This window comes from Tamandua tetradactyla, chromosome 13 (genome assembly GCF_023851605.1).
Source record: "Tamandua tetradactyla isolate mTamTet1 chromosome 13, mTamTet1.pri, whole genome shotgun sequence".
Classification (NCBI taxonomy): Eukaryota; Metazoa; Chordata; class Mammalia; order Pilosa; family Myrmecophagidae; genus Tamandua; species Tamandua tetradactyla.
The window spans coordinates 56,488,906-56,502,781 of NC_135339.1; the positions used below are offsets into that span (position 1 = coordinate 56,488,906).

At 42.7% G+C, this 13,876-nt stretch overlaps 1 protein-coding gene across 50 annotated transcripts in view; it reads right to left on the bottom strand.

Moving 5' to 3' along the window:
- Window positions 1-13,876, bottom strand: part of SORBS1 (sorbin and SH3 domain containing 1) — a 229,872-nt gene that overhangs the window by 16,773 nt on the left and 199,223 nt on the right. For 25 of the 50 annotated variants that reach the window (XM_077125511.1, XM_077125507.1, XM_077125531.1 and 22 more), the window contains 4 exons: window positions 12,796-12,910; window positions 12,553-12,678; window positions 10,634-10,828; window positions 8,332-9,087 (listed from right to left, as the gene is read on the bottom strand). In XM_077125511.1, coding sequence (XP_076981626.1) covers window positions 8,332-9,087; window positions 10,634-10,828; window positions 12,553-12,678; window positions 12,796-12,910 — 1,192 coding nt within the window. The remainder of the gene's footprint in view (window positions 1-8,331; window positions 9,088-10,633; window positions 10,829-12,552; window positions 12,679-12,795; window positions 12,911-13,876) is intronic. The other 25 variants (XM_077125541.1, XM_077125552.1, XM_077125551.1 and 22 more) reach the window with 1 other exon arrangement.

Genomic DNA, 13,876 nt, shown 5'->3' on the forward strand with positions numbered 1-13,876 from the left:
TTGTTCATTGCTAGTGTATAGAAATGCTACAGATTTTTGAATGTTGATCTTGTAACCTGCTACTTTGCTGTACTCATTTATTAGCTCTAGTAGTTTTGTTGTGGATTTTTCCGGGTTTTCACCGTATAGTATCATATCGTCTGCAAACAGTGATAGTTTTACTTCTTCCTTTCCAATTTTGATGCCTTGTATTTCTTTTTCTTGTCTAATTACTCTGGCTAGAACCTCCAACACAATGTTGAATAATAGTGGTGATTGTGGACATCCTTTCTTGTTCCTGATCTTAGGGGGAAAGTTTTCAATTTTTCCCCATTGAGGATGATATTAGCTGGGTTTTTCATATATTCCCTCTATTATTTTAAGGAAGTTCCCTTGTATTCCTATCTTTTGAAGTGTTTTCAACAGGAAAGGATGTTGAATCTTGTCAAATGCCTTCTCTGCATCAATTGAGATGATCATGTGATTTTTCTGCTTTGTTTTGTTGATATGGTGTATTACATTAATTGATTTTCTTATGTTGAACCATCCTTGCATACCTGGGATGAATCCTACTTGGTCATGATGTATAATTCTTTTAATGTGTTGTTGGATACGATTTGCTAGAATTTTATTGAGGATTTTTGCATCTATATTCATTAGAGAGATTGGCCTGTAGTTTTCTTTTTTTGTAATATCTTTGCCTGGTTTTGGTATGAGGGTGATGTTGGCTTCATAGAATGAATTGGGTAGTTTTCCCTCCGCTTCGATTTTTTTGAAGAGTTTGAGGAGAGTTGGTACTAATTCTTTCTGGAATGCTTGATAGAATTCAGATGTGAAGCCGTCTGGTCCTGGACTTTTCTTTTTAGGAAGCTTTTGAATGACTAATTCAATTTCTTTACTTGTGATTGGTTTGTTGAGGTCATCTATTTCTTCTTGAGTCAAAGTTGGTTGTTCATGTCTTTCCAGGAACCCGTCCATTTCATCTAAATTGTTGTATTTATTAGTGTAAAGTTGTTCATAGTATCCTGTTATTACCTCCTTTATTTCTGTGAGGTCAGTAGTTATGTCTCCTCTTCCATTTCTGATCTTATTTATTTGCATCCTCTCTCTTCTTCTTTTTGTCAATCTTGCTAAGGGCCCATCAATCTTATTGATTTTCTCATAGAACCAACTTCTGGCCTTATTGATTTTCTCTATTGTTTTCATGTTTTCAATTTCATTTATTTCTGCAAAGAATTTGTTATTTCTTTCCTTTTGCTTGCTTTGGGATTAGTTTGCTGTTCTTTCTCCAGTTCTTCCAAGTGGACAGTTAATTCCTGTATTTTTGCCTTTTCTTCTTTTCTGATATAGGCATTTAGGGCAATAAATTTCCCTCTTAGCACTGCCTTTGCTGCGTCCCATAAGTTTTGATATGTTGTGTTTTCATTTTCATTCGCCTCTAGGTATTTGCTAATTTCTCTAGCAATTTCTTCTTTGACCCACTCGTTGTTTAGGAGTGTGTTGTTGAGCCTCCACGTATTTGTGAATTTTCTGGCACTCCGCCTATTATTGATTTCCAACTTCATTCCTTTATGATCCGAGAAAGTGTTGTGTATGATTTCAATCTTTTTAAATTTGTTAAGACTTGCTTTGTGACCCAGCATATGGTCTATCTTTGAGAATGATTCATGAGCATTGAGTAAAAGGTGTATCCTGCTGTTGTGGGATGTAATGTCCTATAAATGTCTGTTAAGTCTAGCTCATTTATAGTAATATTCAGATTCTCTATTTCTTTATTGATCCTCTGTCTAGATGTTCTGTACGGTGATGAGAGTGGTGAATTGAAGTCTCCAACTATTATGGTATATGTGTCTATTTCCCTTTTCAGTGTTTGCAGTGTATTCCTCATGTATTTTGGGGCATTCTGGTTCGGTGCGTAAATATTTATGATTGTTATGTTGTCTTGTTTAATTGTTCCTTTTATTAGTATATAGTGTCCTTCTTTGTCTCTTTTAACTGTTTTACATTTGAAGTCTAATTTGTTGGATATTAGTATAGCCACTCCTACTCTTTTCTGGTTGTTATTTGCATGAGATATCCTTTCCCAACCTTTCACTTTCAACCTATGTTTATCTTTGGGTCTAAGATGTGTTTCCTGTAGACAGCATATAGAAGGATCCTGTTTTTTAATCCATTCTGCCAATCTATGTCTTTTGATTGGGGAATTCAGTCCATTAACATTTAGTGTTATTACTGTTTGGATAATATTTTCCTCTAACATTTTGCCTTTTGTATTATATATATCATATCTGATTTTCCTTCTTTCTACACTCTTCTCCATACCTCTCTCTTCTGTCTTTTTGTATCTGACTCTAGTGCTCCCTTTAGTATTTCTTGCAGAGCTGGTCTCTTGGTCACAAATTCTCTCAGTGACTTTTTGTCTATAAATGTTTTAATTTCTCCCTCATTTTTGAAGGACAATTTTGCTGGATATAGAAGTCTTGGTTGGCAGTTTTTCTCTTTTAGTAATTTAAATATATCATCCCACTGTCTTCTAGCTTCCATGGTTTCTGCTGAGAAATCTACACATAGTCTTATTGGGTTTCCCTTGTATGTGATGGATTGTTTTTCTCTTGCTGCTTTCAAGATCCTCTCTTTCTCTTTGACCTCTGACATTCTAACTAGTAAGTGTCTTGGAGAGTGCCTATTTGGGTCTAATCTCTTTGGGGTGCGCTGCACTTCTTGGATCTGTAATTTTAGGTCTTTCATAAGAGTTGGGAAATTTTCAGTGATAATTTCTTCCATTAGTTTTTCTCCTCCTTTTCCCTTCTCTTCTCCTCTGGGACACCCACAACACGTATATTTGTGCGGTTCATATTGTCCTTGAGTTCCCTGATACCCTGTTCAAATTTTTCCATTCTTTTCCCGATAGTTTCTGTTTCTTTTTGGAATTCACATGTTCCATCCTCCAAATCACTAATTCTATCTTCTGTCTCTTTAAATCTATCATTGTAGGTATCCATTGTTTTTTCCATCTTTTCTACTTTATCCTTCACTTCCATAAGTTCTGTGATTTGTTTTTTCAGTTTTTCTATTTCTTCTTTATGTTCAGCCCATGTCTTCTTCATGTCCTCCCTCAATTTATTGATTTCATTTTTGAAGAGGTTTTCCATTTCTGTTCGTATATTCAGCATTAGTTGTCTCAGCTCTTGTATCTCATTTGAACTATTGGTTTGTTCCTTTGACTGGGCCATATTCTCAATCTTCTGAGCGTGGACCGTTATCTTCTGCTGCTGGCGTCTGGGCATTTAGTCAGATTTCCCTGGGTGTCAGACCCAACAAGGTTGTAAGATTTTTCTGTGAAATCTCTGGGTTCTGTTTTTCTTATCCTGCCCAGTAGGTGGCGTTCGTGGCACACGTTTGTCTCACGTGTTTGGAAGGGATCCCCCCGGTCACCGTTCTCCGCGGCCTGGGGATTTCCGATCCAATTCTCTCAGTTGGTTCGGGGGGCCCCGTGTGGTGGGGGTGTCAGCTGCCGCGGCTTGAGGGGACCCTGTGGCTCCTTTATTAATTCCCCTATTGGTGTTTGGTTGGACCCAGTCCCTGCCACTGTCGGAAATTCCCTCCTCTCCCTGGAGGGGTGTCAGTCGCCAGCCGCAGCGGGCCTGGGGAATTCCCCACCGGACCAGGAAGCCGCCCGCGGGGGAGGGCCATCGCAGCTTGGGTAGCCCTCTGATCCGAGACTCGTAGCCGGACCAGGAAGCCGCCCGCAAAAGAGGGGCGCCGGCCGCCGCGGCTTGGGAAACTTGCCTCTCCGAGACTCTCAGCCGGCCCGGGAAGGAGGGAGGGAGGAGCTCCAGCCGCCACAGCTGCCGCTGCTCGGGAAATCGCGTGCCGCTCAGGGATCTCACCGCAGCCGAGTCTCGCAGTCAGACTATCCAGTCTAGACTGGGGTACGCTGTGTGTCCATTCCCTGCCGTGGCCCCGGGAGCTGTTCTGCACTGTTTCTGTTCACCTAGTAGTTGCTCTGGAGGAGGAACTAAGACGCACGTACCTTACTAAGCCGCCATCTTGTGGACCTCGGAACTTGGCTTTTCTGAATAATTTTATTTTAAATTTCTTGCCCTCAGATTTAATATTCTGTTGATTTCCTTCCTTTGGAATTCAGAGTCACATCACAAAAGTTTTGTCAGTTTTCCTAGGCCTCAGTTTTCTTCATTTCATGAAAACGTTAACCAGATTGGAGGTTCTTAGCCCATGGTCCTGTAGAGGATGCGCATATGAACTCAGAACTGAACTTCTTGAAATTTTCTGCAAACTATGAATGCATTACTCTACGTACACGGCCACCAGTGCCTGGCCTGAACTCTGAGCTGAGCTCAGATCCTCAAAATGTTTCAGAAGAGGTTAGAGTTAGACGACATTTAAAGATTTTTTTTTTTCAATTCAGAAATTCAATGAGGCTCTTTGACAAATTGTAGGCACTCTTAAAATCCAAAGCTGGATGCCAGTCAGCAAACAGTGCTTCTAAATATTTGACAATGCTATTGATGAACATTTCCAAGATAGTTTTCCCCTTTACTCTCTTGATTAGTTGTTCTAAAACTTCTTGGCCAAAATTATTCTCAACAAAATCAAGAATTTGGTTAATAGCTTTGAACTTTTGCGCTCTGTGTGCATGTGTGTGTATGTATGTTAAATTAGCTGCCATACTTTAAAAACAAATAAAATGAGATTCTTCCATTTTTCACTTGTGAGAGTATACAAGTCTGTAATAAAATCCCCAAGCTAGAATTTTACACTTGTTCTTCTTTCTCCTTTCAACTGAAATTCACACAAGACTTTTACCTAATCATAGAACATAAAAGCCGAAAAGAACTCTGGTTCTCTTGTCTGAATCTTTTATTTATGGAAGCAGAAGCTGCCAGGGAAGGAAAGTGAGTCATCCAAAGACACACAACAGATTAATGGCAGAGCTAGGGCTAGAATCTGGGTATACCCAATTTCTGTGCAATTCTCTTCTCACCCTCTCCTGGTCTCCCTGAGAGGTCTCCTGTGCTTCAATCATCCCATACTGCTGCTCAGAGAAAACAACCAAAAATATGAGCAACCCATCCAATGTGAAACCACAGTTTGGGAATTCACACATCTGCAGAGGTTTTTTTTGGTGGGGGGAAGGAAAACTGCAAAGCGGAGCCTTAGCACTATACAGGAAAGTGTACTGATTCTCAAGGGCCGCTGTGTCTGCAAGGAAGATGACTCAATACATTGTTGGGAGGTGCCAATAAACATCTGGCGTGGCAAGGAGCCCCCTCCATGCCCCTGGTCCCAGCCACCTCTCCAGACTCATCCCTCCTGTGGAGTTCCTCAGCCTCACCCAAACCAGATACTCACCATCTTCTAGCACCTTTCACATTTCTACCTCTGGGCCTCTACATGGGTTCTTTACCTCAAATGCTGTCCTCTCATATAAACTCATCATATTCTTTAAGGTCCACATCAAATGCTACCTTTTTCATGGTCTTTTCAGATGACCACTTTTCTCCTCCTGTTGCTTATTATTTCTCCTCATCTTGAACTTCCAAACTGCACTGTTTGTGATGCTCTTCATTTGCAAGGTTGCATTATAATTATTCACAACCATGTCTCATTCCCCCAAAGAAGAGCATAGCCATCCTTTGGTTGGGGGTTGTCTTTGTTCTTCCATTCATCCAACATATTTACTGAGGCTCTTTATATGTCAGGTGTTGTGGTCCCTGACCATAGGGTACGAATTCTCTAATGGGGACACAGGCAAGTAAGGCAGTAAATACAGTACAGCTGACAAGTGCTCAGTTAGGCCAAGTGCAGAGGGCAGTGGAAGCACAAAGTCAGAGCACTTAATCTTGCAGGTGGCAGGGGAGGGGAGGAATGCTTCCCAGACAAAAAGGAACACCTGAGTGCACAAGTGAACTATGGGTAGCAAACTAGCAGGGTAAGTGTTGGAAGACGAGGCTGGCATGGTAGACAAGAGCCAGATTACGCTGGGCCTTTTAAGCCCATGAAGGACCGACTTTCCTATGAGCAACTGGAAGCCCCTAACATTCATCCCTGTCTTCCAGCACTTGGTACAGTACCAGAACATCGTGGATAACTGGATGAAAGAGTAACGGATTGTAATATTTCTGAATGTCCTTTCACTTAAGGATTTCAGATAAAATTCACTCTATTTATTGATCAGATACTCAGTCTAGCTTCCTAGCAACTACAATAAAATCAGACTTTTGGTCTGGCTTCCTGCAGCAAGGTGAACACTGGCTGGCAATTTTCTTGATGCTGGCTTAGAATACATTTACTCAAGTCACCCAGCTTGAGGTCATATCATCCTTATGGGACTGTCAGAAAACAGGTATCATTCACATTCTGTCTATATTTATCTCCAGTTGTAACCTGAAGAGGGGTTCAAGAGGTAGGAAGTTTTGCTGGCTCCTGCTCTCAGTCACAGGAGGGGAAAGGGGTAGATGGGTGAGCACAGATCGTTTTTACCCAGTCCTCCAGCTCTCACCAGGAAACAAGCTCAAGGTCTATGGCTTGGGCACACGCATGGGGAATTGGCTTGTGCTGGGAGAGCAGAGGCAGGAATGAGATAGGAAGTGGTGCATTTGAGGTCTGGTAGACCACCAAGAGTTAAAGACCAATGTTCAACAAGTCTGACTTCCTAATCAACAAAATCTCCAGTGCTGCCAGCCACTCTGTTCCTTTCCTCTGAGGAAGCCAGGAGCATATACTCCCCCGGCCCGACATGGTGCTCTGACACTGCGTGCACTTCCTGCCCACAGTGGATCCTGGAATTGGGCTGTGATGATGACTCACCACTGACGATAACAAGGTCTCCAGGCACCTTGGTTCCACTTGGAAAATTTACAGAACTGTTCCTGCGTTGGAGACATTTAATTATTTTCAACTAACCACTACCCCTTCCAAACTGTCTTTTCCTTAAACAGACACACCCTTTTCTTCCCCAGAGAAGGCTGGGAACACCTACTCCAGGGCCAGACAAAGCCTTTCCCAGGTGTTACTGCTTCCCCTTGGCCTCACACACAGGACTCGGGCAACAGTCCACAGCAACTACAGTGGAAAGTCACCATTCTAAGTATTCTTAGTACATGCCCGGTATCACCTTAAGCCCCTTATATACTTCATCTCATTTAATTCTTCCAACTACCCTATGAGGGAGGGACTATTGTCCTTCCTACTTTGCACACGAGAAAACCATGGCTCAGGGAGGTTAAGTAGCTTGCTAGCAAGAGGCGAAACCCGATTTCTTGTCACTCTCCCACACTGCCCTTACCCCCAAGAATCCTCCATTCCTGACATACTGGTCAATGGGCCCACAGTGTTAATATGGAGCTTGAGGTTTCCAAGCACTGCTGAACTAGGTATTTTGCTGTGTCTGCTGCTTTCATTGGAACTCAGGCTCCTCAAGAGTAGGAATGCAATGACCTCTGTGCTCTACTCAGAAGATGGTACCTGTAGGCCTTGAAGTAATATTTTCTGAGTGAATAAACGAAGCTTCAAAAGGAAAGCAGATTGGCAGGTCTGAGGATCAAGCCCAGCAGACACCCAAATGATATGGAGATGCCTCCAGGAATTCCATCTGTTTCTAAAGAGGTTCTAGAATGTCTTCAGTTCCAGAAGCAGTTCTAAACCAAGATGGTGGCTCCTATTGACAAAAGCTGACCATGAAAATCTTCCTGGCTTACCCAGAGAGTTGATGGGATAGTCACTCAAAAATGTGGCATGCCCAATGGATGAACTACCTGCCTGTTAGGGCTCTAGCACTGGGTCTACATGCTCCTTTCCTGAGCCAAAGCGCATTTGGTTATCAATGAACAAAGGCTTCCATGTTCCCACACAAACACACGACAGGACGAAGACCTGACAGAACTGAACACTAGAGTAGTGCCACGAGTTATGGAAAACAGTGCATTGCACACAAAACCAAACCACACCAAACCAAATCAAAGCCTGGTGTTCTCAGCTGTGTTAGTCAGGGCACACCAAAGACCAACAACCCCAAGGCATAAATGGGGTGTAAGGAAGGTTTTCCTTCTCATGGACTTTTACAGCAGGCCTAGAGGTACCCAAAGCTGGGGTAACAAATCACCTCAAGAGGCCAGAATATAACCTGTCCTTGGCCTCCAGCTGTACCCAGCCCTGATGCTTTAGTCAATGGCCCCTCTGTTCCCTCCAGGGCCGTATCTTTGCTCCCAAGGCAAGCAAACGGGTCTCCCCTGCATCCACTCAGCTTCAGTAGACAGCCCATGGGTGAGACATTTGAGCCCACCCTGCTGAGCAAGATGCCAAGGGCACACAGTCATGCTGCAGGCCTACCTGGCTCACACCACTCTGAGTAGCTTTCCTCTTGGCCTGCTCACCACCTCTATGCGGTCCTTTCTGCTCAGTCTCCCTTCCTGGAAAAGGGCTACCCAGGCACTTGCTGGGGTGGCTTTCCTCAGGAGTGTTGAGATCTGAGAGTCTCTGTTCAGTGTTCAGGCACCTGACCACGTCTGAAGGTTTCAAACAGCTCTTCTTAGAGATCTTGGGTCCGCCAGGGCATCTCTCATCTGCCTCCCTCTCTGCTTTCCTCTCATACTGTCTGCTATCTTCTCGCCACTGCTCCTGCTTGCTCTGGTTGCTAAAGGCATCACTAAGCTCCGAGATGACCCTGTCGGAGGTCCCAAGTGGTGGCTGGGAGAAACTATCCTGGTGGACACCTGCAGGTGGTATGTGGGTACCGCTGTCTCCATTGATGTGAAGGGAGGCTTTGGCAATGGGCTCCAGGGAGTAGGCTTTTCGGGGGTAAGGTAGGGCTAGTGGAGTGTATCGATCTGACCAGCTGGAATGGGGGAGGGAGAGGGACAGGGAGGGACTGGGACTCAGCGACAAGGCAAGGTGGTCTGCATTATAAACAGAAGCCTCTGGGAGTGGAGGCAAGGGTGGTGTCAGGGCCAGTGGACGCCTGCCTGGGACCCCTACAGTCAGGGAGATCCATTCAGAGGTGATAGCGTGCATCTCAGGAGACATGGTCCGGCGGGACTGGGGCAGAGATGAGGAGGCTGGCATGATGAGCTTGCTATGACTGGGAAACTTAAAGAGAAAAAGAAGAGAAAAAAGGAGGGAAAACGAAAGAAGCAAAAGGTACAAGTGTCAGCATAAAAAAGGAAGAAAATAATCATAAGGGTATGTATATAAAAAGGAATGAAATGGAGAAGATGGACAGGACACTCTGGTGCCCAAAAGGAGATAATTTGGTTAGGTTTGGAGAAAGGCTGGGATGTGGGGGAGGCAACAACCAAGGTTGTGTGTGTGTGTGTGCAGGCCTGGGTGCAGACAGGAGAAAGATGGGAGAAGCAAATGGTGGGGAGTTAGGAGAAATATTTCCACGTGAGTCGTTGTAGATAGCAGGCAAGTGCCCACTTGGTTTGTAGAATTAGATTTTCAAAGGGATACACTGGAAGCTCCAACCCCATTCCTCTCCCTGACCCTATGCACAGCAACTGAAGGCCTGGCCCAGAACCACAAGGGATAAAAAAAAGGTGGCCCACCATTGCCCTCATCCTTCTTTGGGCGCTCTCTATAGAGTCTCTCTATAGCTTTCAGCAGAAAGTCCCCCTGAGAGCGGTACCGGTAGTGCAGTCACTTGTTTTATAATCACTTTTGAAGTGAAGAATCTAGCTGAATTTTCCAAATCATTACAAAGCAAAATGCCCTGTTCCAATCTTACCACCCCTCCTGTGAGATCACAGGATACATATCTTGCTGTGTAGGATGCCCCAGGGCAATCTGTCTGTTTTCTGCCAAAAACCAATTCACTAGGGTCAGAAATGAGCAGGCAGAAGAAGAAGAAAAGATTAGAGGACGAGGAAAGAGGCACCATCTAAGTGTTGGCTGAGTTCACAGGTCCTGCCCTCACTTCCCTGGGCAACCTCCTTACAACTTAACATGGTGCAACAGTCAGTCCATTTGACAAGGGTAACATCCCAAAGCGATTCTCCTGAACTCAAGATTTCTTGGCTTTGGAAAAGTAGGGGTGGGTTTGGAATAACTTATATTTTAAAACAAGTGAACTAATAATTCATGTTCAGGAAAACAAACATATCATCATGCCTATAAACCTAATTCCTTTTAGCCCAGCATATGGAGAGGTGCTAGAAGTTCCTTTTCCATTTTTGTCCCCATGAATGCTCCGGTGCTGGTCCCCATGTCTGAGAATGATAAACTGAAATTCTCTCTTTCAACCTTTGGCTTCTTCAGGCCAACCTCGGCCAACCATATAACTAAGAGAAACATACTAGACTACTGTTTTGATATAGTGGTGATACCCAGATCACCAGCTTCTTTAGGATGGGAAACTTTTATCCTTGGTCCAATGATAGAGCTTTCGACCAATGATAAAAGCTCTAGTTTTTCTTTCCCTAGTCAATCATCCTAAGCTCTTTTTTTTTTCCTCGAGATATTTCTCCAACCAAGTGGTTGAAAAATGCACACAAACAAGCCCTGGCATATACTCTGCAATTGCTGCAGGCAGTTTTTAATCACAGTGCTTCAGGACCAGTCCAGGGGGACTGTGTGCCATCAGCACTGTTGGCGTGTCAAACTGAGTGTGAATACCAGTGACGAGCTGCTTAAATACCTGTGGGCTTGCAGTGGCACTACGACTGGGGGAGGAGGAGTAAGGCTGGTCAACATAATCCATGGGGTTTTTCACCAGTGGCCTTTTGATCACATCCACATAGGTGATGGGGAAGATGCCTTGCCGGGATGTTCCTGGGATCCTTCCTTCGTACCAGTTCTCATCCACCTGTCGAAGCAGTGTGATCCTCTCACCCTGCAAGACACAGCAAGGCAAGGACCCTTGTCCCACCATGCCTCAGCATGTCAGAGGCCCCTGGCTGCACCCTGTCATGTCCTGCAGGATTTATCATATTTTGGGCTCAGAAAAACCTTTCTAGCTACACTGGATTTCTCGCATGGAAGATGAGCATTCTACCACTGAACATCCCATGCACCCATTACATTGAGTTAATTGGCTGGATTAACATCACTGGGATGGAGAAATTAGTAGCACTAGAGCTACCTTGATGCTAGGAAGTTAAGCTTGGTCTTTAAATACTTCAAATAAAGGAGTGTCATACCCCCTTGAAAAGATTCATACCCCACCAACCTTGAAAGTAAATAAAGTTTATTTTTTTTTACTCATTTAATGCAAAATAGATACCCAATCTCTTTCTTTAAGATAATGTTTTTGGGGGGAGTTTTCTTTTTTCTTTCCTTTTACAGCTTTGTTTTTCATATGTAACTATAAAAAATAGAATAAAAGTGAACATAAAGAAAATAATAATCACCCATGACCCCATCACTTGCTAGTCCCATCACTGTTGATATTCTGATAAATGTTCTTCCCAGATTTATTTCTACACACATGTATTAGACTGCCGTGTTTTCTTATGAAAATTCAGTGTTTATTTTCCTTTTGCAACTTGCTTTTTCATTCTTAATAAATTACGTTGATACTCCCAGTTTATCAAGAAATATACTTTTACATTTTTATCAGTATTGCAAAACTTAATGTGCCACTGCAGGGTATCTTGCATGCATACGTGACATCATTACTGATTCCCTGCTGTTGGATATTTAGAAATCTTCCAGATTTCTCTTTTATACAAGGTGGCTTGTCTTTTTCTACGGCCCATGCTCACTTCCTCCAGTCCTTGATAAAGTGCATAATTTTAACAATGTTAGCAAGACAGAGAATTTTGACATGTAAATAAAGCGTATGAATTCCTGGGAAGAAGAGTCTCTGCACAGCTTCATTATGTTCAGAGTAAACACGCTGAGTTCCTTGACGGTAATAATGGTAATAAAAAAACTGGCAGCTCCTGTTTCCTTAACACTAATGCTATCTCATTTAATCTTCTTACAACAGCTCTACGAGAGAGCCATTTAGCTTCATTTTATATAGGAGAAAATTGTGCCTCAGAAAGATGACTTAATTCCCCAAAAGCTGCACAGCTGATACACTGTGACATTTGGCTTCAAAGCTTTCTAAAACTTCTCCAGGGGTCAAAGTACTTGTTTTTTCTACCAGGCCACATCACTATGTTGTAAAACATAACCCCCAACACATCAGTAGATGCTCAGTAGATGTTAGTTGAATACAGTTTATGAAAGGTGTCTCAGGATTCCAGAAATATTGCCTTTAAAAGTGAACTCAATGTAATGGGTACACAGGTCGTTCAGTGGTAGAATGCTCGCCTTCCATGCAGTAGACCCAGGTTTGATTCCCGGACCATGCGCCACCATCACCCCCACCTCCCCCCCCCCCAAAAAAAAGTGAACTTAATGCAGTTAAAGGCTGATATTAGCCTATGGTTTATTTTCAACATATCTAAGCTCAGAAATTCTCAAATTGCCCTTCTTTCAAAATTTGATTGGTGTACATCTCTTAGGGATACAGATGGCACTGCCAGACTGACATATGCATCAGAGCCACATTTCCCATAATAGTGCATCTGACAGAGCCCTAAAGTATGGATGAGAAGGGTGGCTTACCTTTCTGAAGGACATTTCTACTTGCGTATCACCATTAAAGTTAAACTTAGCAACAGCTTCTCCATATTCCAAAATCTGCACTGGTGTCAACTTTTTGGGCTGAGCTTTCTCAGCAGGAGGAAGAAGCTGAGAAGGGAAGGAAGAAAAAAGATCAAGGAAAAAGGAAATATGATACGTTCATTAAATAAACGATGCTTTGGACAGGGCTGGGCTTTTCCTTAGAAAGAAAAGAAGCAGTGGTACCTCAATGTAGGTGCGTGGGAAGATCCCCACCCGGCCGTGGTGTTCTCCTTCGTACCAGTTCTGATCAATCTGCTTATAAATGTAAACAATATCTCCCTTCTGCAGAGGAAGCTCCCTGTTGACACAGAGAACCATGGCATTTTATTTTTTTTTAATTAATTTAATTTAAAAAATAGTAACAAATATTCTTAACATATGATCATTCCATTCTACATATATAATCAGTAATTCACAATATCATCACATAGTTGCATATTCATCATCATGATCATTTCTTAGAACATTTGAACTACAGCATTTTAGCAGATGTTTCAACATGTGTACGATTTAGGCACCAATTTTTTTTTTATCTGGAGACGACTAAAAGTAGGATTGAAGGGGACAAACGGCAGAAGAGTGGGCTCCATACTTGGAAGTGAGAACCCACTATTCACAGAAAGACATCACATTTGGCATTTTTCAAGTCTTTTGTGGGATGGATGTTAACCTTCAAACTGAGCACTCGAAAGTGCTCAGAAACCTTTTAATTTGTATCTGCTGGGGTTTTCTCAATGAATTTTTAAATGTGAATGCTGTCTTACGCTCAGAATATTTACCTGAGACACAGTGATGCACTTAGCAGTCTAAACTGGTTTATTCAATGATGCATAACATCTCACTCTAAATACCTGCCTTCATTACTCTATTCCATACCCTAACAAGACCCATCTTCAGTGCTTTCAATTACTCTCATATTGTTTGTTATAAACTGACATCCAATCAGTCCATCCATTTAGCCATTCCTCTACCTACCCATTTCACCATCTATCTATCATCATGTAGTAGAAAGATTCTGATGTTAGGCAGATCAGAGGTCAAGACGCAGTTCTACCACTGACTAATTCTGGGATCTTGGGCAAGATATTTAACATCTCTGAGACTCTGTTTCTTTATCTAAAAACAGAAACTCAGAGTTTTGGGGGAGAATTCAATGCCCTACTGCAAATAAAGCACCTAGCACAGTGCTTGACATATGGTTAACACACAGTAAGTGTTAATCCCTTTTCTTTTCAATATGGAAAAGGAATTTTGGAAAAAAAAG